This window comes from Engystomops pustulosus, chromosome 4 (genome assembly GCF_040894005.1).
Source record: "Engystomops pustulosus chromosome 4, aEngPut4.maternal, whole genome shotgun sequence".
Taxonomy (NCBI): domain Eukaryota; kingdom Metazoa; phylum Chordata; class Amphibia; order Anura; family Leptodactylidae; genus Engystomops; species Engystomops pustulosus.
Window position 1 is genome coordinate 169,746,541 of NC_092414.1, and position 26,913 is coordinate 169,773,453.

General features: G+C 40.0%; 1 protein-coding gene across 2 annotated transcripts in view; it reads right to left on the reverse strand.

The window, feature by feature from the left end:
- The window catches only part of AGBL1 (AGBL carboxypeptidase 1), a 404,673-nt gene that overhangs the window by 372,562 nt on the left and 5,198 nt on the right, over positions 1–26,913 (reverse strand). Inside the window, exons 2-4 of one of the 2 annotated variants that reach the window (XM_072148534.1) lie at positions 7,365–7,428; positions 6,062–6,208; positions 4,991–5,122 (exon numbers count right to left, since the gene is read on the reverse strand). In XM_072148534.1, the coding sequence (XP_072004635.1) occupies positions 4,991–5,122; positions 6,062–6,208; positions 7,365–7,428 (343 nt within the window). The remainder of the gene's footprint in view (positions 1–4,990; positions 5,123–6,061; positions 6,209–7,364; positions 7,429–26,913) is intronic. The other variant, XM_072148535.1, reaches the window with a different exon arrangement.

Genomic DNA, 26,913 nt, shown 5'->3' on the forward strand with positions numbered 1-26,913 from the left:
TAGTGCTGATCACATGACCTGCCCAGGCAGAACATGTGATGTGGACATGTGACCAAGGGCCATCTTCAGTCCTGTGTCTCCTCCACATGAAGAAAATCAACGAACTGATTAAGAAGCCACTAGCATTTTAATTCTTCATTACAGTGTATGTCAACAGCATCTTTTTGCAAAGGGAAGCAACATTTTAAATAACAACTAATTAAATATTAGCTTATATTTTAAAGACATTTATGTATGAATTATGCTTATTCCATTCCAACATGTCATTGATTCACTTCTGCTCATTGGCCTTAGGTGTCCAGTGGGTGGTCCTGGTTACCGATTGACAGCTTTTTTTAAAGCATCACTTACAAATGAGACACTATCTGTAGTGTAACAGGTTCCTTATAAATAGCTGTACAGCTTCTAATACATACATTGACATTTTATAGATGTGAGTTTGTGATTTATGAAGTGCAGTAGTAGTCACTGCCATTTTGAAAAGATCAAAGCCGGCAGGGGTCAATTTTGACCTGCCCAGGGCCATTGCTACATGTTCACAGCTGCTAGAGACATTATGTGGAAATGTCAGATGTGATCTCAGAATATCAAGCTTTCAAGGGCAGGCACAGAGCTGGTGTCAGCTGACTAATGGTACTGCCCTTGCTGAAAGGCACCTCATATGTGGGGGAAGGGGGTGCAGCTCAATGGAGCAACTAAAAAAATCAAAACCTATAAACTGCTTTATAACTGAGCGGGACTTAGTTATATACATAGTTATATAGTAATATATAGGTATTATAATACATAATTGGATCTTAAGTACAGGAAACATATTCACCAGGACGCCACGTTACAAGTTTGCATAAAGAACAAAACAATTGGTTAGAATTTGAATAATGCCACAGACTCCAGCAATTGTTGTGATGCAGATCCTTTTCTGAGGAGCTCATTATTATAATTTAAGTCTATTGTATTGTTATCATTTTGTACCTGTAGAGACCGTACATTGAGCCGGCAAAAAAAAAAAGGTTTAACAAATCCTTACTAAATGCATCAATTTACATTTACATTTCTAATTCTGCTTCTGTTTAGTTATTCATAGTAGTATTGTCACAAATCTTATATACTGATACACTGTATGCTTTATGCGGTGACAACTCTCTACCTTGCTGTACAATTGTATATGTTAGGTTACATTCACATCACATTTTTTTCGATACACTCAGTATATACATATATAAAGCTTCCAACATATAAGCAGAACCTATACATAGATACATAGGCATATACCGGCGGACAGAGAAAGCCTTTATGCCTCCACCTGACCCATATCTGTCATATTACTGGCTGCTGCTGATCTTCACTCCTCCCACGTTCAGGAGGGAGTGGAGAAACCGGGCGATGTATCATTGTATTAGTATACATTGGGATCTTGTAAGGCTATGTCGGGAATCCTTAGAACGGAGGAGAAAAATGTGATATAAATCCAGCCTGAAATAGAGTATTTCACTTGCTACAATACAATAATTACTTATTAAAGGGGTTTTCCCATCTGGGGACTAACATTCAATTTCATTCATCTGGGTTATATAAACATTTCTTCAATTAGATGTTGTTAAAAAAAAATGTTCCTGTGTGAAGATAATTTCTCATAAATGTAGTGATATGTTCCCTTAGAAACAAAACTGTGTCCTTGGATACGGCCACCTCTGCTGGAGGGATTGCAAAAAGAAACAAAATGTTTTTGTATATGAAATGTCCGAGGAGTTACTGCATATCCTTTAACTGTCCTGTGGTAATGAACGCTGAAGCCAAGTGGTCAGGCAGGACTCAATAGCACATGTCTGGCCACTGCTGCCAAAATGTGAGGTGGTCGTAACTGAGGAAGCTATCTCAGGCAATATGACTACATTTATGAGAAATTATCTTCACACAGGAACATTTCCTTACATAACATCCAACTGAAGAAATGTTTACAAATGTCAAATTAAGTCAATTAAATGTGAATTCCCAGATGGGAATACCCCTTTAATGTCTTTGAGAAAAAATTCTTACTGCCATAATGGCTGAAAGTGCCATACACATACTTAGTTTGGTCAAGTGTGCATCTGTTTTCCATAGGGAGATTCACTCCCTGCACAAGATACTTATTTTTAGAAAGTTACCATCAGCCTCATATTTGTTGGGATTGCACTTAAAGGGGTTGTATGAATTTAGAGGTTAATCTACTGTCTTATTCTAAATGTATTAACCATTCATGCTGCTGGGTAGCTCTCAGCAGTTTTTGGTGTGTTCCTGTTACACTTTACTTTTAAAATTAACTTTTATTTTTATTTAAATGTAGCACATGTGCTTCAATGGGTGTAAACTGAGCCCTTCTGGACCACTACTGTAAACTACTAGTTCCACCTCAGGTTTAAAAAAACCTTCCTCAAAGTCAGAAAAATATGACTCTTCTCATCCTATTTTCATGTAAGTTGAGTCCAGTTTAGTGGTTACAGAGGGAGTATCAAAAGCCCCTGTCTTTGGTTCTATAGAACTTAGATGCATGCTTTTTTGTCATATTAAAGATAAGAATCTTATCTTTCAGTTCCCATCTTATAATTCTGAGAACTACAGAACTGGACATACAGGCAGTAAAAAATAGGCAGGAACTGGATCATTATGTCTTTAGCTGTGTGTATCTCTGTTTCTGTAGCTCACAAGTCATATTTGCCTGATTTGAGGCCGATTTTTTATAGATAAACGATCCTTTCCCTACCTGAGGGGGCTAGTAGTTTAGTGGGGTAAAATCTGGTGACAATTTCTCTTTAGGACTATAGACTGGGCATTCTGTAGTTTGTAATATTGTTATCGTTACTCCTGGAAGAAATTTTAAAGTCCTTATTTTCTGCTCACAAAACGTCACCCTACATGAAGACGTAGACACTGATATATCTCATCCACACCTCCACCCTGTCAGGTGTCAGCCAAGCTACTCTGCCAATTGTAACATGTGAGTGAAGTAATGTCTTATTTTAACCAAAGCAAATGGCTGCAAACAATTAATTAGGGAACTTAGGCTCAGCTTGGCCTTCCTTTAGGTGACACACATATGGCTGAAGACATCATCGTAGGCCAGACAGTGTGACACAAACAGCTGACAAACATCATTGGTCATTCTTGAAATGTTTCCTCTGGCCTCATCTGCCAGCGTTTGGCTCTTAAGATCATTCAACACGTTCCTGAAGCCAGTTTATAAGATCCATCATTATGTAACTTTAGTAAAGTTATTGACATGATTAATAAAGTTTACTATTACGTCTAATATTTTAGGGCTGCTGCTGATAAATGTGTCCAGGTTCTTTAAACTGTCTGTTTTATTGCAGAACTAAATGGTATCTAGGCATATGTAGTGTAGTGGATTGGTTGTGAATAGCACTGAGCGGACCAGAAAAGAAAAGTTCGGGTCCGCACCTTCGTTAGAAATTCAGGTCAGGGATAGGGTACGGCTCAACTCAGTGCTGGCTAACGGTGTGCATGGTCGTCACCATTTAGACTTATCCGCCCCATGCACGCTGGTGATACTGCCCATTTTGGGGTGTAGTGGCATTCCTCAATGACATCATGAGAAGCACCTATCCTCCCCAAAATGGCAGCACGTACCACCAAAACATACTTAATGCCGCCAGAGACTTTGCCAGTAGCATCTAAACAGTTAATACCAATGATCGCTGCTGGTGTTACTACTGTTTCTGGTGTGTGGTTGGGGACTGAGTTCAGGTTCGGCTCAGCAGACCTAGACCTGAACAGAATTACAAGATCACGTAAGGCCCAACTCGACTCAACCCAAACTTTTCTGAGTCTACCGAAGTGTAAAGTGTGTTTCTAACTGCATGTCCAGTGTGTCCCATTTACTCTGCAATGAAAGACTCAACTCATCAATACCACCTATATATGAAAGGAAGAACATATGGTTTTTCTCTATCCTAAAGATATGACTAGGTATAATTGTTAAACGATTTTTACAATATTTTTGATGATTTATGTCCTTGTCCTTTCCTGTAATCTGTATACCTATTTCATATTAACTTATATTATCATGGAAGCTTTGACATTCTTAAATAAAATAACATAAGCTGCTACCAGGCAGGTTCCATTTAAAGGAAATCTACTTTCAGATTTCCACTTTTTTAACTACTAGTGCTGCAGGATAGATCCGAGCAGCGTGAATAGAAATGTATGTTTATTAAGAACTCTGCTCCTTTAGATTACTTATAAAATTAACTTTAAAGGACATCTTTAAAGGACATCAGTTTTACTGATGGCAGATGTGTCCTAGTAAGAATTACAATGTTCCTCAGGACTTCTTTTATTATAAATCTATAAGCCGTGATTGCTAATTAGCCTGGGCCACTCCGGTGCTGTCAGAGCGCCTCATATTTTAATTTATTCACTCTCCATTCCAATATAAGTCCTGGTACAAATGATAAGTGGAGCCGAACGGCACTACCAGGGCAACAGGTGTGGTGAATGAATTTGGGACCAGGCACTCTTAGTCACTCCAGTGATGTATGCAGAGCGCCCAGACTAATTAGCATAATTTTTATAACCCTATATTGCCGCAATGGTGGCATATAGAGTTACAATAAAAGAAGTCCAGAGGACCATTGTTACACAGGAACTAAAACTGAGGGTAGATGTCCTTTAACTTTATTCAAACAAAGCATCAGTGCTTCGGGGGGCATCACCAGAGCCCCTCTGGGCTCCGGGGCCATGGCTATTACACGCCCCCTCCCTGGCTCTTCTTCGTCATCTCCATATATATATACATATATTTGAATTTACGCTGCAGTGTTAGTCGCTGATAAAGTGGAAATTTGATGATAGATTTGATAGATTTAGAAGTGCATGGTGTGAGAAGTAATATAATTGTGAAATAATAACCACTTCTAATACTGACAGAATTATACTGGCAGTAGGAGCATCTACTACATTGTATGTATTATGAAAGCTCATATATAATTACCATTGGAAGCGTATATTTGAACAGCGTAAAGACATGGGGTAACGTTGTCTGATTTTGTCAGATTTCTTCTTATTAAACTGAGGGTCACATCAGTGGCTTCCAGCTTCTGTGCTTTTTCTCCAAAGTTTTCATCTAAAATACAACCGAAAAATTAACACATACAATTTATTAATGACACAAATCTATCGCGGTTTGCAACAAAAAAATTCAGATGTTACCACAGTGGCTTAGCGAGAGTCCTGTGCACCCCTGGACAATATTCCTGATGGGCCCCTTCATCCTAACCATGCTGCGCAGGGACCTGCATCACTGGGTCTGTGCCCTACCAGAACTTCTAGGGAGTCACTGGACCAGGTTTAGGCAACGAGTGACCACCTTAGACCAAGGGACAACACAGGAAAAGAAGTCCCCAAGAAAATGGAATTGCTACCGGTGGTCCAAGGAGTACAATCATTTGCTGAAGTGGGTCTTGGGAAACCCTAGATCTTCTGGCTGGGTACAGACCAAAAACTGGAAGCCCCAGAGTGATGTAGGAATTATGAGAAGGCTCATACACACAAACATATATGCACCTGCTGCAGTGCTGCAAATTTTAGAGCAGGACCTATACCAGCTAGGATTTGTGGCACAGCCGGTTTTTACCTATGGACATAGGTGGGATGAGCTGCACTCACCGACAGAAATAAGAGAGGCCACAACTAGATGCTTGTGCACAGTTGGTTGCTTGCAGCCCAGAACGTGTGCATGATTGCGGCCTAAGTATGCGTCCTATTTTACCCCACGTTGCCCCAGGTATATGGTAAATGCCTTTAACTTTACTTTTTCTATGAATTTCATGCACAATGTGCTGTATGAATGTATAGTGAATAATCACATTCATGTAGCTGCTTCTAATGTTGCATTTGAGAGGCATTTTAGGCATTGGGTGTGAAATTTGGTCGTTATTCTGTGTATATTCAGATCTTCAAACAATTGGACCAAAAACATTTGTCTCATAAGTGGTTTTATTTATCACATCATTAAGCATTGAGGGGTAAAATATGAATATAAGGAATCCCACTGATACAATACCTTTCTGGCCAACCTTGACCATCAGACGGAGGAGGGGTAATAAGAGACCATAGTCAAGGGAATCTGATCTTGCCAAATTTACCAGGGTTTGAAGAAGGGCCTCACTGCCACCCTTGGATATCATATAGTGAATCCTACGGTGGGTTCCTGAAAAAAATTACAAAAAGTAGATTTATCCTTAATAAACTGAGTCATTATGATGTAACTTCTATGATGTCACAGCGGTTCTGCTGTCATAGGGTTGTGATGTAATCACGCCAATGGTGTTGTTACATCATCATCTTTTTTTTTCTTTTACCTTTTTACAGAATCATCCTGTGCCAAGTAAAACATGTCCGCTTTTTTTCAGTAACCACTTTTAAAAGTCATAAAAGGATACATCAATGAAGTTGCTAATTATGTAATTGGGGAACATTTATCAGGGACTGTACACCAGAAACTGAAATAGTCCTAATTTCTGGTGCAGCACCAGGAATTGTCATTATTTCCCTCTTTATTCCCCTTCTACGATTAATGATTTGGCGCACAAACTAAAAAATTTTTAGAACTCACTACCCATGAGTGCCATAAATTGTGCCACAAAATGAGTTGGAAAAATAGAAGACCCCAAAAAGTGTTCGATTCACAAGGGACACCTCAATTTTGCTCCCAAAAAAAGAACAATTTGTGAGTGTCGGAAAAAGCAACAATATTGTGGCACCGACACTTCATAAATAAGGTGCAAGAGGCTTGGCAAGAGAAAAAAAATTCTGCCAGTTTTCCATTTGGTGGAAAACTGCTACCAGTTCAGGCACCAAAAAAAAAGACCTTGCAACACAAATAATAATAATAATAATTCCTTTATTTATATAGTCCCTGTCCCCAATGGGGCTCACAAACTAATCAACCTACCAGTATGTTTTGGAGTGTGGGAGGAAACTGGAGGACCTGAAATAATAAATGATCACCAATGTATAGCACACAGTATAAAATATATGCTTGTGTGCATGAGGCCTGATTGTAAACTTAGATGGATTAATGTCCAAGAAAATAAACTCCCTTCACAGCATTGCCATCACATTCAATGCTCGAAATGTGGTCAATAAAAGGTTAAGAACTCTCTCTAAGAGAACTGTGTGAGCTCGGTTCAGACTCTAAGAGAAGCTATTTTTGTTTAGGGTAAAAGAAAGCACAATCTATTGGAATCATTACCTTTAGTATAGTCAGTCTTGCTGCTTCATATTGCAAGTAATGCGTTTTTACAGCCCTATCATTTGGAAGAACATCAGCTGCAGTAAAATACTAATGTGGCGCGGTCACTTACCAGCAGACAGCAATTCACTTAATACACTCAGGATATTCAGGGTTACATCTCTCTCGCATGAGTTCTGTTACAAGAAGAAAATAAACACATTACATTTACCTTCTGGGACTTGTGGCTTTTCTTCGTAATGCCTTATGTTTTTTTTCAGTGACTTCTAGTAATCAATTTCATATTCAATATTCACTTTACATTCAGTGCATGCAGGTGCCTACTAGAGCAGGCTGCCAGTTTAACTCTTCAGGTTTTTAATAATCTTAGCAGATTACTCCACTAAAAATATTATTTACATAACATAGATGGTCATGTACAAGACATCCAACCAATGGGTGGCCCCAGTTATTACTCTGATGAAATGTATAAGATTGTTATTATGAACATTATTATATATTATCATGAACCTACAGAAAAAGGTTTGTGACCTCGGAAAAGGGGGCTTCTCGGGAAAAATAATTAAAATCAACACATTGGGGCTCATTTACTAAGGGCTCCACAGCTGCACTTTCCCGACTTTATTCCGTTTTGTGCCGAATTCCGCCGGGATTTTGGAGCACGCGATTGGATTTCAGGGCAATCGCGCCGGCTTTCACGCCACATAAATGGGGGGGCATGGTCGTCGGAAAACCCGACGGATTCGGAAAAAACGCGGAATTTAAAAAAACTAATTGTGTCACAAAATAAATCACTCACATGCACCAGGAATAGGTTGGTGAACTCCGGCGGACCTTGGGCGCACGACCTTAGTGAATCGCCGGAAGACCCGAATCGTCCAGCATCTCACACTCTCACAAATCTGATGTAGTAGAAGTCTGTCAAGTTTTAGACATTTGTGATAAATGTGCCCCAAGGAGTAGAAAAAAAGCTTATTGACATACTGGGAGGGGGGGCATTTATTATTTTGACGCTAGGTGATATTTTTGGTACCCTATTTTAATGGTGTTTGCACTTTTATTGTATTGTGTGGTGCGCAGTCTTTGAATTTGGTGCATCATAAGAGGAACATATGAGCATCGAAAAGGTCGAACCACATTGGTCTAATTTTGTTTAGAAGTTGGTAAACCTGGCTTTTTGGTCTAATATTGTGACAAAAAAAGTGCTAGGAAACTAGAAGAGCAGGAAAAGTGTCAGAATTAAAGAGCTGTGCCCAAAATGAGAAACAGACAAAAAAGGCATGAGTGTCAGAAAAGAAGCCAAATTGTGGCACCAACATATAATAAATATGGGCACGTGGCGCGGTAGCAAAAAAAATGTGGTCGCCAAAAAGCTGGTGCACTGCCCCCCACTGTTTTAGCCATGTGGTTAAAATAACAGTAAGGACATATATTTTTTAAGTATTTTTTATGACAGTAGGGTTACTGTAAAGCGCTGTGTTTAACACCATGATGTACACCGTGGAATTTGCCACTTTTTGGCCCTTTTTAGACATGTCCGTCATGCAGGGCCAGCCAAATTTACTATAACCTGTGCAGGAGAAGCTGAAATCTACACCACGCTGGATGTGGTGAACATTTCAATTCCGGTACACAAGTGGAACATAAGAACTACTGAGAAGTTGTAACCTCTTTGTAATGTTGCCAATTATAAAGACTGGGGCACAACACAACAAACTTAAAAAGCACAACTGTAAAGTTTTATTCTCACAAATCAATAGCTCTTAGGATGTAGAAAAACTTTGCCAATTATCCTGATCACCTAAATGTAGTAGTTTATTTGCTATCCTCTTCAGTTTAGCCTGCCTCTTGCACTAGGTCCTCTCCTGGCTTTGCTGGTCTCTCTTATGAACAGTACATATGTCAACAAGATGCAGACTGAAGTGGGAAGGGGTTGCTGCTCCCTGCTCATATAGGAGGAAGGAGGGGGAGGTCATGTGGCTGTGCTTTCTGTATGTGTAACAGAGTTGAGTCTGATCAGTGCTGTGGAACAGATGTCTCTTACACAGTTTTGATGTCCCCTGTCTCCCGTCAGTCCAGTCTGTGATTCAATAGTACCTTCTCTGTCTCTTTCTTGAGCTCATGTTGCACTCACTCCCCCGCCTTGTATTCAGCACTTTCTGCACAGTGCAGAGAAGCTATTAACTCTAAACACAGGACAGAGTATACCTTTATGTGACTGTTTTACTTCTGATTTCTACTACTTATTACATGTTTCATGCTCCCTCATGTGATGAAAGATGCCAGACTAGTTCTTATATACATTCTGTATGTACAGGGAGTGTTCAGTAGAGTTACTTGAAGGTTTAATGGGATCTGTGGGCAGAGTAAATTGGACTCAGCTTTAGGGCAGATACAGGAAGATGTTAGAAAATTTTTTGTTAAACATTTGAGAACAGAAAAGGCCATAACTTTGGTAAGAAAATGGTGAGCAGCACATTCATTCTTTTTCATTCTTTTTGTTTTTAAAGGAGAAATCATATATGAGAATTTGGTAAAATCATCATAATTTTGGAGTTACTCTTTAAATAGGATATTCTCAATGTGAGTGTACAGCAATGTGAGTGTGCTGGGTCAAGAACACATCATGATAAAATTTGTCAGGTAAGTCACTTTGGATTAAGGCCAAGTAAAAAACCTAAGCTCAGAGTAGAGAGCATTCCAGCCTTTAAACCTTTTACGTGCAGACTTTAACCTTGTATTTACCATTAGAACATTCTTGTAAGATATATTACATTGTCTTCAAACTGTCACCATTAATGTAATTTTTAAATTGTGACAGGTTCTAACAGACTATGCTATGCTGATTTAAAAAATTATTTTGTCAGCATTCTGAATTATTTTAGTACTTTATAAAACTTTATTTCACATTACCTGGCTCACTGCAGTGTGAGGTGAGTCCTGGGGGGTCAGGATAGCTACAGTAGCTGGGTGCCTGTGTCTCAGTCACCTCTCCTTTCCCACTTCCCGTACATTGATGAGGCAGAGGAGGGAGGTTATGGTGGAAAGGAAGAATACATGAAGAGACTGAGACACAGGCACACACAGGTTTTAACCCCCCCCCCCCCCTTCCTGGCTCATCACATGCTACTACCAGGGAACCAGGTAATATGAAATGAAGTTCTATAATGCACTGAAATAATAAGGCATTTTAAAATCAGCATAGGATAGGCTATTGTTACCAGTTAAAACTGCCATTCACTTTAAATTCCACTAAAAATGCTACAAAATGCAGTTGTTTTGTTATATCACAAGTACACTGGAGTAAACCCAGTTCATTGTGCCTCCTAAGAGGCAGGCACTGAAGGCATTACAATGCATCTGGCAGTGTTACAATGTTTTTGGAACTTCTATGAGACTGATGCTATGAGAGTTCTATGAAGCCGACATTCTTGGCATTGCTATAATATGAGGCTATCACTGTGGGACTTACTTTGTGTAATGCGAGTTTTGTATTGAACCTAACACAACAATGAAAGAAAATCCCCAGCAAACAAATCATATAATTATTATCATATTACCTTACTAAGTAAAAATAGAATGTAACTGTTACAGTGTCTATTCTAGTTTATACTTTTCCAGTTCAACTCTGTGTATTAAAATTCTGTAGTGCTGCTACTGCAATCTATCTCTTCCCTATTTTCAATAAAAGAGAGTAAAGAAGTTGTAGGAAGTTCTTGTGGTTTATATCCGGTATATATGTTTTGACTACTGACAGCTACCGCCAAAGTTAGGTAGCGGTCCTGGGGATTCACCTAACCCCATTGTGGGGGAGATTTATCATATGCAGGTGCTCCTGTGGCCATGCCCACCCTTGTTGCGCCAGGTTAAAAAGAGGCTTTGGCGTAGAAGTGGCGTATTTCCTATTTTAATTGCACTGTCTGAGAATTTGCTATTATTTCCCTGCTTCTTTACCATAACACTACCATAGAAGCAATGATAAATCTCCCTTTGTGTGTGAGTGAATTTAGAAGCGGCAGGACTATGAAAGATGCATTTATATCATAGTATTGTAGTTATACCTGATGTACTTTGTGAAAATCTCTACAAATCAAGTCCACTGTATGTCAAGTCCACTAAACACAGCACAGCCCCTCTCTTCTGCTGTGAGTAAGAGCTATAGCAGGCTTCTGGTTAGATATTACAGCAGAGGGGAGGGTCTGGGAGGGTCTGGGATCAAATAGTACAGCCATTTATGGAATCTATCTCAGTTTCAAGTTCTGCTACAATCCTGGAATGTAAATGAATTTTTCACAGTCCTGATGCTACTAACAACACACACAATGATATGATTACACAGATCTCCAGGACCAATACCTGTATTCATTCAATTGCTGTACCATTCAGAGATAGGTGGCTGCACTCAAAGTTGACATTATGTAGTTACAAATTGGCACGTTGTAACTACATGCTATAGACTGCATGAAGTTGTAAATGCTGTTGTGACCCTTTCAAGCCTAAATTCCTAAAAGTGCAGGAATGTAGACTATGACATTTTATAGAAAAAGTCAATATGAAGGCAAAACCAGAAGTAGACTTAAAAAATAGCAAAGTAAATTCTGTATTTTAGCTGCAGTTTATGAAGCCACTGTACAAGAATCCCGAATATCTATTCTTCATAGCTTTACATTCCTTTATTAGTAGCATCAGAAATAGCACTGGTATTAGGATGGCATTCTGTATTATACAATGGGCTATACCACATGTTTCAGTCTCAATCTATCAAAACTAGTGCAGTCTGTACTATGTGCGGTTTGCCTGTGGGGTGTGCAGGGGGCGCTAGATTCATCAAAACTGGTGCATGTTATTTATTATTCATTAATCGGGTGCCCCCTCCCCTGCTCGGGAAGAATGGATTTTTTTGGAGCACTTCATTCATGCTGCACAAGCGTGACATATATCGTACGGAATTGTAGCGCAAAATCTAACTAACACGACACGGCATTTTTTCTGTCTTGTCAGAAACGGTGCAGCCGCGACACAAAACTGTTGCAGACACTTTTTTAATTCATGTTCAAGCAGTTTGCCCATTCTTTTCAGTGCAAAGTCGGAGAGAAAACGCATTAATAAATGGGGGCCAATAACCTTTGTTAATGGCAGTGATCAAGCAGCATTACTGGATAAGAGACCATTGTATACAGTATTTCCTGATACTAATCCACATAATGCCTCTGCTATGGTATGTTATACTTTTCATTCAAGAATGTAAATCTATGAAGCATAGAGGATGATGTCAGGTTCTCTTAAAGGTGTATTCCACCTTCAGCAAATTAATGTTATTTTTTGTATGATGAAAAATTATGCAATTTTCCAATACACTTTCTGTGTCAATTCCTCACGGTTCTCAGTATCTCTTCTTGCTGTCATTTTATACAAAATCTTCTGTTTACTTCCAGTGGATAGAAATCTGACCATGGTCACACAGGTGCACGGCTCATTAGTATCATAGAGAGTAATCAAAGTCCTGTGTCATAACAAGCTGTGCACCTGTGTGACCATGGTAAGATTTCTATCCACTGGAAGTAAACATAGATGCTTCCTATAGGGGTCAGGAACCTTTTTGGCTGAGAGAGCCATGAACGCCACATATTTTAACATTTTATTCCATAAGAGCCCTACAATATGCACATGCCCCCAAGTAGATAGCTAGCCACAGCAAATGACCCCAGTATATAGGTAGCCAAGGTACATGCTTCCCAGAAGATAGGTAGTCACCTACCTGCGCTCCCTACAGCCAGCTCCTCATCGCTCCCACACTCTTCTCTTTGACCCAGGCTTAGACACGGTAACATCGCTGCCCGTGTCCAGTGATCAGTCTAAGACACACAGCAGCCATCACTATTGATTAAAGATCTGAGAGCCAGATGCAGCCAACAAAAGAGCCATATCTGGCTCCCGATCCATAAGTTCCCTACCCCTGCTATAGAGAGACAGCAAGCAGAGATCTAGAAAACTGTGAGGCATAACTTTTCATTAATCAAATAATAAAAAATTACTTGCGGAAATGGAAAAACATCTTTAAGATGTTTGATAATTGGAACGACTAAGAATATTATTGGCATTCCTATCATGACCCTACTCTAGTTAAGGAGACAACTTGTAGTGTGGGGTTTCTTCACACAATTATTTGAGCACAATTTTTCTGGCATGGAAAAAAAACTTTGTAAAGTTGATGTATTTGTTAAAAACTTTTTTTTGGTGTCATTGCAATGATTCTTCATCACATTACCAGTTGCTACAGGTAATAATTGTTAATAAAGCATAAGTTAAATCAGTTTCCTTTGCTGCTCAATTGATACTTGGAACTTCCCATCAGTTGCCTCCGATGAGAAAGATTTTTTTTTTTACCTACAATCATCAAAGTAATGATCGATGACGAAGGTGGTGTTATGACAACCACTCTTGACATTACGTATGACTGTGTGCTCGTCATGTGAAAGGCAGGAATAGCCATTAATGGACAGCAATCTGCAGTCTTGTTAATCCAGAGAATAGGACTTTAATAAGAAACTGGAAACTTCAAGCGAAGAGAATGTGCTTAACCTTACATGAGGAAAATTTGAGATGACTGGACTTCCGTCAATGACTAACTTGAAAAAGCAATTACGGGGGGATTCATGAACAAGCAGACCGCACTTTTAACCATTTTTTGTCATTTAAAGATTCATAAAATTATATTTTCCCCCTGAAATAAGGGATAACTATTTCCCTGGACCCCTGGGGTCCAGAAAAGAGAATAAACACAGAAGATTCTATTTTGAGATGCGGGGTAGTGATCTTCGGCTTAGACAAGTAGCATCTAATCCATTGAGAGAAGTATACACAGCTGATGAGGATCATGTAACCTCTAAGATCTTACAAAGTTCTGTATCACCGATCTGTCAAGAGTTCTGTTCAGGCAGCAAAAATTGCTCCAGTTCCCACACATATAACCAAGGAGACTAATCTCAGCTCTCATGTGGAAAAAGTGTTAATGTCTTTCAGAAACATATGAAGTGAAAGTTGAAACAATGGGGATCATTTCTTATAGGATTTTTTTGCTCCTTATTCATTATGTTTTGACACCTCAAATTAGCTTCTCTTCCAACACACCTGCATTTTTTGTTTTTGTCGCTCGATTTTAGGGCAACTTATGCATCCGAACACTTTTCCTGCTCATCTAGTTTCTCCAGGACTTCTTTTGGATCGATTTGAGGGACATTCATTAATATTGTAGCAGGGTCCATGTTATTTTTTTGCACATTTATGAAGGCGTTATAGAATTTGGTAGCCCATATTTTAGCTGTTCTAATTGTGCACCAAAAATTGCATCAAGAAAAGTGGCAGGGACCAAGAAAGTGCAGGAAAAGTGTTGGAATTATACAGCTGCCCAAATTGTGCGACCAAAACAATAGTTGTGATTTTCGGAAAAACTGCTTTTTTTGTTGTGTTGACAGTTTATAATTATGGTTCAGGCATTGCAAGCATCAACTTTGGACCCAAGACCACTAAAAACTGGCGTAAACATGATAATAAAGGCCCTTGTTTGTGTCTCACTCTTAAATACAAGTCTACAAACTTCTATTTCACCTTAATGAATGTGGAGTGATTTCTGACACTTACAGCCGTGCACCAATTTACTAAGCCCTTGCGACACTATAAAAAATAAATAGAGCATGAATAGATGGCTGAATTGTAGGAGTCTCAAGCAGGGTCCAGCCACAAGATCCATACACTGACTAGGACATGGCATAGAATTCACTTGTGGCTCGCAACTGCTGTGCCGGAATCACTAACAGATAGAAAAGCCGTGTGCACTGATGGATAAGACTTCTACACAACCTGCCAGTCTTAATACACCAGGTCTAACTAACATAAGGATCTAATGTATCATCTTCTAGAGGACAGACACTGGGGCTTATTTACTAAGGGTTTCCCGACTTTTCTGGGATCGCGTCGGGGATTGTGTCGCACACGATCCGATTGTGTCGCAATTGGGTCGGCCTTCACGATCCAACGGACTCGGACAACGTGCGGGATTTGAAATTTAAAATTGTGTCGCAAGCCAAGCACTTACATGCACCGAGAAGAAGAAGATGAACTCCAGCGGACCTGAGTGGGGAAGCGACACATGCAGGATATCTGGCGCACGCTTGCATTGAATCACAGCAGACTTCATCCTCATCGGACATTCCAGATCAGGGATTATGCAGGGACCGGGTAAGTAAATGTGCCCCGCTGTCTCAGATTCACAGTACACTTATTTTACAATTTTTCCTACAATCCTCAACACATCTGTTGTCTATGTCTACCAAGCAATATAATTGGCATTGCCCAACTTTTACATTCATTCCTATATAGTCATGTTCTATCACCTTGGTGGGTTTTTGGGATGTGATCACCTTCACAATTAAAAAATGAGTCACACACATACAGTAAGATGTGAGAACAAATACTACTTATATGTAACAGTTACTTGCGTTGTCATCAACTGAAGAAACAAACCAATCTAATCCGTGGAGGGTCGCTCTGCTCTCTATACACTTCTGAGAGATAAATCAAAAAAACTGTATGACAACAAAGTACAACTTTGTCAATCTTCCAGTTTGGTTTTAACAGTAAAAGCAAAACTTCCATGATACATAATAAAGTATTACATCCAGCTGATCAATAAGTAGTAAATGTCACCGACATCACCTCGTAGATGGTCGTCTGAGCTACATTCGATATATAATGCATTACATGACTTTCTGGACATAAAGCAGTGAGACTAACATGTAGTGAAGCATACATGGCTGTTATTATATTTATACAATTTATGAGCAAAATGCAACCATTTTAAAGTATCATTTTTTCCAGGATACCCTTTTTAGGTGTTTTAGTGAATACTGTACTGATCTGATTTTGGGTAGATGTGTCATCAATTCCATTGACTTCAATTACATTAAATTCAACTTGAATCCTGAGTAGGAGAACCAATAACAAGAAAAGATCAACCATCATATACATTTGTAATACAGATCACAGGCACCATTTTGTACGTTGAAAACTGCATGGATAATAACACATGGGCTCTCAACAAGGGGGACAGAATATATCGCTACTCCTGCTGACAGAAATAAGGAGCTCAGGCCTAGTATAGTACTGAATAGTATGTATAGTATGAAGAATGAAGATGCAGAGGATGATCACAACACATCTCCAACTAACTGAGATGGTTCAGTCTTTATATGTTAATGTAATACTGTGCTGAGGTATCATGGGATTGGTAGTAATGAAGGGATAGGAGTTGAAAGCATGGCAATTCTTAACATCATAATGCAGAGATGCTGCACTGAAAAAGAGAACTTATATAGGATGTATAGGTTGTGATAAAACTGTAGGAATGAAAAGTGTTCCTACACTGGAGGTCTAGTGGAGGCTCCACTGGATGTTTACTGGTAGTTCCCAATGGAGGTTTACTGAAGATTATTATTGGTGGTCTATTGCAGGTTATCACTAGACGTAGCTATTACATTTCAGGGAAAAAAGAAGAAGAAAAAGAGATGGAGTACTATGTGAACTGCCAGGGATGGCTCACACATTATGAAGCATTACTTATCACAGTCTTCTACATTGATACCTTCCAAGCTTGTCCTTATAAAAAAGCTGAATATGGAAATAATAAATCATGTTAGTTGTAAAATAAAAAGTAATCTACATTATTCTTGCCAGGTTGGTGTTGGGGATGTTATATGAATATGTTATATAAAGCACAAAAAATGCAAAATACACCAGTTTTATTCTCATAGGTTGAAAGTAACTAATGGTAATAAAGGTTGATTATTTGTGTGTCACAAAATATGGTGGCAGGAAGCAGAGCTTTTGACAGTATTGAGATTATTTACTTTTATTCCTGGAGAAACCTTTCAGGAAGAAAATTACCTTGGACTGGGAATACATGGGCCGGATCCGCAGCAGATTCCATCGATTGTAGCAATGGTGTCCATTGTCTTCAATGGTTAAACATTGCAGTGATGATTGTGATGATTTTATCAAAAATATCTCACCATTGAAGTCTTTATTCCCTTATATAATATATCATAACTAGTAAATTTACTCCAGCCCCAAACCCACAAATCTCCCTTGAGTGCTCTTAGCTAAGTTTATTCCAAGCATGTGTATCACTTCCCACTACATACATAGCTCATGTTCCCACAATGAGAATCTCCACTATTCTCAGGGGAATCTCAGGCACAGCTATCACTAGATGATCCCACATGTGTGGGGATAGATGGTCCTACATGTACTCTGCAATTAAAATGAATGGAATAACAGTGGCTAATACTCAAGTACAAAGACGGCACATTTCAAAGCATCTCACAAGGAATCCCCACCTCCTTGTCATGCTGCCAAGAAAGGAAAACACATTCTAAAAGCTCCTTACCCTGTCATATACTAGAAAATATGGAACAAAGCGAAGGCAGGGGGTTATATTTACTCCAAACAAAACCGACTATCCACGCATTACGCCCAGCATGGTAAGGACTGACGCTGGGCTTCTAGTATTGAAATTAACTGCTTCAATTTTCTATTTTCCAGAATTTCAGTTTTTCACTCCTTTTGTGATACACCCCATAAATCTCTGAGTAATTAAACATGAGGTTATTCAGAAATATTTTTCATGATTTTATAGCAACCTGATCTATTGTGAAGTCCCTTAAAGGGACCTTTTCCAAGGGAAAATGCAGTGTAATCTTCAGGCAGCGTGTTATAGAACAGGAGGAGCTGAGCAGATTATACAATTGTCCTATCTGCAGACAGCATGTTATAGAGCAGGAAGAGCGGAGCAGATTATACAAGTGTACTATTTGCAAGTAGCATGTTATAGAATAAGAAGAACTGAGCAGATTATACATTTGCCCTATCTGCAGGCAGCATGTTATAGAGCAGGAGGAGCTGAGCAGATTATATAAGTTTATGATTTGCAGACAGCATGTTATAGAGCAGGAGGAGCTGAGCAGATTATACAAGTGTACTTTTCACAGAGCAGATTATATAAGTTTATGATTTGCAGACAGCATGCTATAGAGCAGGAGATGAGCAGGTTCAAGTTTCCTATCCGCAGGCAGCATTTTAAAGAGCAGGAGTTGCTGAGCAGATTGTTCATTGGGACCTATATGGGGAAAGTATGTTACAGAGCAGGAGAAGCTGAGAAGTGATGGGAACGTCTTAGTGCCCTAGATTATTTGGTTCAGCTCACTAAAAATAGCCGGCTCTTCCAGCTCCTGAACAGCTCCCTATTAAATTTACCACTTATTCACCAAGATAAAAATGGGCCTGGATTCCGATTTAGGGGCAGAGTCGGTTATCTGCTCAGTGCTGGGAGCCGACTCCACATGTTTTGTGCTGGCTCCATCGCAAACGACCTATCCCTAAAGCTGAGCACTCTACATAGAATCCGAGCTTGAAGCATGTTATAAAGCAGGAAGAGCTAAGCTGCTTACACATAGTATACCATTTGTAGCATGTAATAAAGCAGGAATAGCAAAGTGGATTGTACATAGAGTCCTATTATGTTGTGGAGCAAGAAGGACTGAGCAGCTTGTACATAGCATGTTATGAAGCAGGAGAAGCAAAGCAGACAGCACCTCATCTGTAACAATGTACTTTGAAGAAGACTTTAAATCTTACAATCTTTAAATTGCTGATGACTGTTTTTCAGGGTTTTTTGTATTGGGCCACATTTACTGTAGAGAGTGTAGAGAGCAGGGCAGAGCGAAGCAATTGCTGCCCTTTGACCTACACAAGAAATTTTTTCTTCCTATCACATAACCAAACAGAATAGATCACAGGATGCCAACCCATAGATGCCACGTGCCAATGTAAATGACAACAGTAGATGATGTAATGCTGGATACTAACATTGCACGTACACTTCCCCATACAGAAACAGAATTCAGTACTGAGAGCTTGTCATGGAGAGGCATTATCTTGACAAATAGGATACATTTAGTATATGGCTCTTTACAGTGCACAAAATAAAAGCTCTCCCGCATTAAATGTTATTACTTTCTAAAAGTAGACAATCTGTATTTGTTATTGCAATCGAGAAGACATATTGCAAATGTTGAAGCTAGTAATGCAAGTATAGTCGTCCGTAATATTGGTAAATACGTACAGCATACTATTATGGATTGCAAAATGATATGTGATAATATATATATATATACTATACTATATACTATATATATAACTTGCTCATCGTGGGGGTCTGCTCCGCTCATCTCGGGGAGCGACGAGGGGTCTGACGGAGGTACCTTGGACCGCATCCAACCCCCATTCTCGTGATCTGTAGGGGTCTCATCAATGAGACACTTTTTTTTTATCCCAGTGACAACTGGATTTTCAAAATTTTGTGCTGTCATGGGAACAAGGATTATCAATAAAACTTCATTACAGACACCTTACAGCTAATCATTGAATCCTTGGACTAAAGTAAAGCATCCAGAGACCTTCACCAGTGATCACAGTATTCAGAGCGGTCCGTCTGTAACTAGCGTTCGTCTGTAAGTTGGGTTTCCTTAAGGCTGCATTCACACGAACATATGAAAACAGCCCCATCCATTCCAATGGGCATTACGGTCATCCATTTACATGGCCGTAATGCCCGCTGTACCGTAAGCAAGCCGTATAAAAATATAGAGCATGTCCTATTTTATCATGTATTTCTATTTTGATAATGTCTTTTTTCTTGTGATACATGTCCAGTCTTTCCTATCCTGGCAGGGGCAAATTTTGGCTTTGTTTTGATCCTTTTGCAAATGTCTCAAATCCACATGGACACAAGCCAAGTGAAGGGTTATATAGAGGAGTGGACACTACTGTTAATTTTTGATTTGAGGCTGTGTCCTGCATTTTTGGGCCCTCTAATCACACCCCAGGGAAATGACGACTGATGAGGCTGCGGTCACGCGTGGTGTTTATCAAGCTGTCTGAAAGTCAGAATATTTCTCGTTGCCATAGCAACCAATCACAGCTCAGCTTTAATTTTACCAGTGCTCATGAATATTTTAAAAGGGAGCTGTGATTGGTTACCATGGGCAACTAGAAATATTCTGACTTTCAGACAGCTTGATGAAATCTGCCCCATTGTGTTTTGTAAATGCAAATTTTTACAGAATTGTAATCAGGCAAATCCCCTCTCCTGAGCTGTTGTAATGTGTTTCAAAATGCAGCCAAAACATCACGTTTGACCTTGTGTGACCCTTTGAAGTAAGCAATACATTTTTTTGAAAAATGCAAATGCAAAAATTTATGTATTTAAAAAAAAAAATGGTTAATATCCAAACATTTAAAGCATGTGAAATTATTCCCATTTACATGCTAAAACAGGGTCCATTAAAAAAATCCTTCCTTTGCACCTGCCCTGGACCAGAAGTGCACATACGTATGAAAATCGCCACGTATATTCAGATTCATGCAACACAGAAATACAGGACTGGAGAAATCATAAGCTCATGTAAATGCAGCCTAAGTCAGGGACTGACTTAAGAGGGAAAGAGTTGCAATCCCTGTCTGTTCTCCAGGAATCACAAATATTTCAGGAATTGTACACCAAAAAACTAGTGTACAAATGATGATAAATCCCCCCCCAATATTTATCAGGGTTTCTACCCAAGAAAACTAGCTTAGAAGCCATTAAAAAATCACTTTCACTTGAAAAACAGTTGTAATTGCGGTAATTTTTCCCTTCACGCCATCTCCAAACCAAGTGAGCATGTGAAGGGGGCATGGCTGGAAAAGCACTACCACTAGAGCATGCAAAATTTTGCATGTTTTATAAGCAGAACTACACCAGCTACATTGATATCATCATGATCAATCTTCCCCCTTCTGTTCAAACCAATGGTTCTGCATATTGTGACATCTTGATGACAAGTCTGCATTTGTATCCTTGTGTATCAGGTTTGCCAATTCCCAAAATTATTGGCTGAGTGATTTTCCCAAATACTGGCTAGTAAATGGACCTAGTAAGTGTCAGGATTCCCAAATAGAAAATCACTATTTGTGAGGACAGAGTAAAGTTTCTGTAGACTGTACAATTACACACAATATAGATGTGAGGGCATAGGACAAGCAATCCAGTCACTTCTGTCGTCGTAAGCCAATCTACTCGTGAAATGAATGTCTGGGAGCTGGACGCCGGCCAATAACAACAAATTGATTCTTCTGTTGGGGATTCGCGAAGGCTTCATGTAAACAGGTGCACATTGAGAATCTATGAGTCAAACAATGTTTTAAGGACTCTGGCTAAAGACTTTCAAGGTTTGTCTGAACACAGATAATCCTTGGAGAGTCTGGTGACTGTGATTCATCCAATCTAAATGATCAAGGAAATAATGTAATATGTAAACCTGCAATTTCAGACATGGTGACATCATGTCATGATATTGCACAGAGACCGCAATGGAAAACAACACTGTCTTCTAGGTGCCAAAAGGAATCACTTTTATTATCATAAAAGTGCATTATGACCCTATCATTGAAAGACATTAAATTTTTTTTTTGTCAACATTCATCACGCCTGAGTTTATAAAAGACAGGGGTGTAACAGCATAGCGGCTGCTATGGGGCCCACAGTGTCAGGGGGCCCCGACATCCAACCTGACATGCTATACCATTATATACATATTATGAGAGGGGAGAAGGAGGGGACAGCAGAATGACAGGACTAAGGATCTCTCATCTCTAATTCCTGCCGTGTACTTCCCATATGTGGTCAGCAACTACATATATGAGTATACAAATATCTATATTTTCTGAGGGGGAAGAGGGACCTCTTGCAGAAGTCTGCTATGGGACCCTGTCTCTCATTATGCCCCTGAGAAAGAGCTTGGAGGAGAAGACTAAACAAGCAGAAGAAGCTTAGATGGGGATACTCAGTGGCCCTGGGTTTCTAGCCTTTGGCCAGGGTATCAGCCTTCTGAAAAAGAGAGGGACAGCTCACCCGGGCCTTTCCTCAGTGTAGGTCACTTATGTCAGGGAGGAGGTCAGAGCAATCATCCATAAAAAAGGAAACTGTTCACTGCAGACCTTGTCTCTCTGGACTTAATGCTCATTGCGGTCTACCACGCCTTACCATCCCTTTCCGAGAGCAGCAACATGTGGTGACAACCTGAAGGTGCCTGGTGGACCCAGCATAGCACTGGGGCTACCCCTAACTGGGCACTGCACATACAGGGCAGGTGACTGCTGTTTTATACAACAGAAACCCACTGCTGAAAGCTGCAATCAGTGTTGGTTGAATGCAGGGTGTAATAGGAATAATATTTTTAAATATGCTGCAATACAGAAGTATTTCTTTATTTCATGGAGCATCTGGGCCCGGGACGTGGCCAAAAGAACTCAAACTTCTTCGCTCCCACAGCACCCGGCAGACGTCTATCCATGCTGTCAGTGCACACACACTATGACGTGGCCAATTACATCATAGTGTGTGCACATGGACAGTACACATAGGAGTGCCTCTGGCCATCTCCCGGAAAGCCACAGGGAGAAGAGGAGCGTCGGAGGTGTGTATACAGTTTTTTATTTTTAAGGGGCCGAGCAGGGGACATTTCTATTGGGGGCTGCCATGGGGGACATTTCTATTTGGGGCCCCGCTTTGGGCATTTTATTAATGAAGCTGCTGGACATTTCTTTAATGAGTAGCGGCTGCATTTCCCGCCCTAGGTTAATACTCAAGTCAATAAGTTGCCCAGTTTATTTTGTGGTAAAATTAGGTGCCTTAGCTTATACTCGAGTAAATGCTGTATAAAAAGGGGCTACAAAAAAAGGAGCAGGGCTACATATAAGGGGGGAACTACAAAGGAGGTATAGAGAAAAGGGAAGGGGTTACAAAAAAAGGGGCATTATAAAGGGGGCTACAGTAATGAGAGATGGTTACATAAAAAGAGAGTACTATAAAGGGAGGACTACAGAAAAGGGTGGGGGCATTATAATGGGGGATACAGAATAGGGGGCATTTTAGATCAGAGCAGCACGAAATGACACATTGGGGCAGATTTATCAAACTGTCTGAAAGTCAGAATATTCCTAGTTGCCCATGGCAACCAATCAGAGTTCCCCTTTAAAATATTCATGAGCACTGGTAAAATGAAAGCTGAGCTGTAATTGGTTGCCATGGGCAACTAGGAATATTCTGACTTTCAGACAGCTTGATAAATCTGCCCCATTATATGGGTTGGGGTTAGAAATGGGATATTTGCTGGGCACACTTCTTTGGGTGCAGCCGGTCCCCAAATACAAAAGGGTTGGGAACTAATGGTTTAGACCCATTTGCTGTAGAACACATATAAATGTCAATACAAAAGTAAAACATATTCGGCATCAATGCAACTGAAAATACCGATCCACAAAATACACTTTAACACTTCAATTAACACTCCTACATATGAAAGCATATCATGTTGGTAATGTGGAGGATGGCAGGTGTTATCTGTCAAGGTTTCTGGTCTCAGTCATGTAATCTTCATAATTATTTTAACTTATGAGAACTGGTAACTGGATTTTAACTCAAGGATAAGCTTGCTCTGTGCACCTGTGGGATCACTTCACTTCATTAGTTTGACGTTTGGTCTGGTAAACCCTGCATGTATACGGACTGAGTTTAAAGTAACAAACTCATATATGTAACACCTGCCTAAGTCTGCATAGTATAACTATCTACAAAACATAAAACTGTAATTTGCCACATTGTAAACAGCAAATCCAGCTGTCAAGTTGGGGAGGACCATTGGGGGAGGGATTTATAACTAAAGAATGGAGGATGTGCACTATTATATACATAATACCTATATAACAATTTGCATCTTCCAGAGAACACAGCATGAATCGGCAGCTCAGATAAGAAATATTGGGGTACAAGGAGGGGAAAGTAGAGCGACAAGAATAGGAATTTCTCATTTCTAATCCCTGCCGTGTATAAATGTATATATCAGTGCATAAATATTTGTCCCAATCTATCTCATATGAAACTGTTGATAGGTTTCTTTTTAGTCTTAAAAATGGAGCAGGCACCAATAACTTTTTTTATACTGAGGCATTACTAGCCATTATACAGTATGATGATGCCTGGGTCTACCCACAATTACTCAAACCCCATGTTAAAGGGCTCCAAACAGAAGTTAGGCTCCCTTCCATAGCTTAGGGCCTAACTTGCTGATCAGTGGGGGTCTCAGTGATGAGACCCCGCAGATCACGAAAACAAGTGGTCCGATGCAGTCCCACGTACCTCTATCGGACCCCTCATCGCTCAATGAGAGTAATGGAGCAGGCAGCCACACATGACCATTCTGCTCAATTAATCTCTACGGAGCTGACGGAAATTGCCAAGCGCCACGTTCACCAATCTCCATCAGCTTCTAGAGATAGAACGGTCATGCACGGCTGTCTTCTCAATACGTCTGACAGAGCAACGAGGGGTCCAACAGAGATACTTGGGACCCTAGCAGACCCCTCATTTCCTGATCTGTAGGGGTCTCATCACTGAGATTCCCAATCATCAGCAAGTTAGGCCCTATCCAGTGGATTGTGCCTAAGTTCTGTTCATGGGAAAACCCCTTTAACAAATCTTGCTCATTGTACCTGCAATTGTCGAAAGAACAGCATATAACATTAAAATAAGGAAATATAATAAACAATTATGTCATAGAACTAATGTACAAAAAAAGTACTGGCCTGCTTGTGAATTACCTGAAAAGAAGACACAATTCTAATAAGTACATTAACATAATGTACTGTATCACAATTTGCATTTTGAAGTATAACACACAAATAAGTGAAAATACTCTGATTATTATACCTCATAGGCTCAAATTCCCCTCTGTGTTTTTCTATATGCTTTTATTTACAATGAATCTATTTTAGTTGATGTAATTCTGCATGTCTGGCTAAAACCCGCACAAAATCTTAGCAACAAATAAAAACATAGAGGATGCCAAGTCTTCAGTCTCAGAATACTGAAGATGTAGGTAAATGTCCAAGCTGTTAATGGCATGGACTCCTATCGAATTTCACTAGACTCGTAGCATTCCAAATATTTTACAAGACCACAGAGACATTTTAAGAGGGGTGCAAAAGTTAAATCAACTGACGGAAACTTTATCACCTTTCTCTGGACTTGGATACGTTCATGTTGCCTTGTGGGTGAGGAGTATGAGGAGCTGATAGAGTGAAAAAGCTCTAAAATTCCTGTCACAGAGAAGAGGAAGAAGAGACAAGAGGCCATGTGATAACTCAAGACATGTTACACCTCAGCCTGTGTAGTAGGTGACAGACACTTGTCACAAATAAAAATGCTGCCCTCTGTTCATACGCATCTCCTCTTTCAGAGGGCTTCATGATGCTTAGAAATGATGCGCTCTTCATGTAGTAGGACTTTTTTCAGGGTTGAATTTTTCATGTCACTGGTCCGTCCTTTAATTCTCAGTGAATCAGTGACGATGGACATGAGCCCCCCATACCCTATAATTCTCAACCAGTGACCCACTAGAAGGGACTAAACTGAATACTGAAGCAAGTGACTGACATCATAAAATAAAAGATTTTATGTAACACAGTCGCCCCACATCTATGAAGCAATCTACACCGGAATTCTGGCGTAGACTGCACATAAATACATGAGAAAACTGGTTGTACATATATTTATGAAGTGTTTGCACCAGTATTGTGTCGTGGCAGCACTGCCCACGCTGTGACACGACACTCACTGTGCACAGAAAGGGGCGCTCTGATGCAGATTTATGAATCTGATTTAAGAAGGAGAGCCTCCTGGTGCTGCAGATTCACAGACTGTTGCACTGAGCAAGGTGCACTTCCTTCTTCCACTGTGTGCTCAAACTTCCTGTTAATTTACATTAGGCTGAGGGAGGGGAGTGCCAAGCAGGAGCAGAGGGGGAAGGGAAGTTACAGCACGAGAGGCTATGGGAAGAGCCACAGCAGCCTTTCAGACTCATTAATACAATTTTAAAAGTTAATTTGAGGAAGCAGACCATGGATAACAAATATAAGATTACAACAGTCACAGTGCCAGGATCTGTGGATAAGTGCCTTTCGTCTATCCATGCTTGATTTTGAAGGTAAATTTCTTTAACGTAAAATCCAGGTGGAGATATAAAAGGAGTTGGACATATAGGAGTTTATTTACTAAGGGTCCCACGGCCTCATTTTCGTCAGTTTTCCTGACTTTTCGGGGATGTCACCGTGGATTGTGTCGCACGCGATCGTTTTGTGCCGCAATCGTGCTGGCTTTCACGCGACACAAATCGGGGGTCGGGCCGCCTGACGATTTGACGGATTCGGACATTTAACATTTAAATTTGTGTCACAAGCCATGCTCCGGGAAGAAGAAGGTTAACCCTGGCGGACCTGATCGGGGAAGCGACACATGCAGGAAATCGGGCACATGATCTGCACGAATCTCGGCAGAGTTCATCCTCATCGGACAATCCGCATCGGGGATCGCGCAGAGACCGGGTAAGTAATTGTGCCCCATAAAGTAAAGATTTGTACTTCTCCTTTCTGCTAATTCCAATCTTTTTATTTTATTCCTGTTTTCCTGAAACAAAAATCTGCATCAAAAAGATTCACAAAAGCAGCAT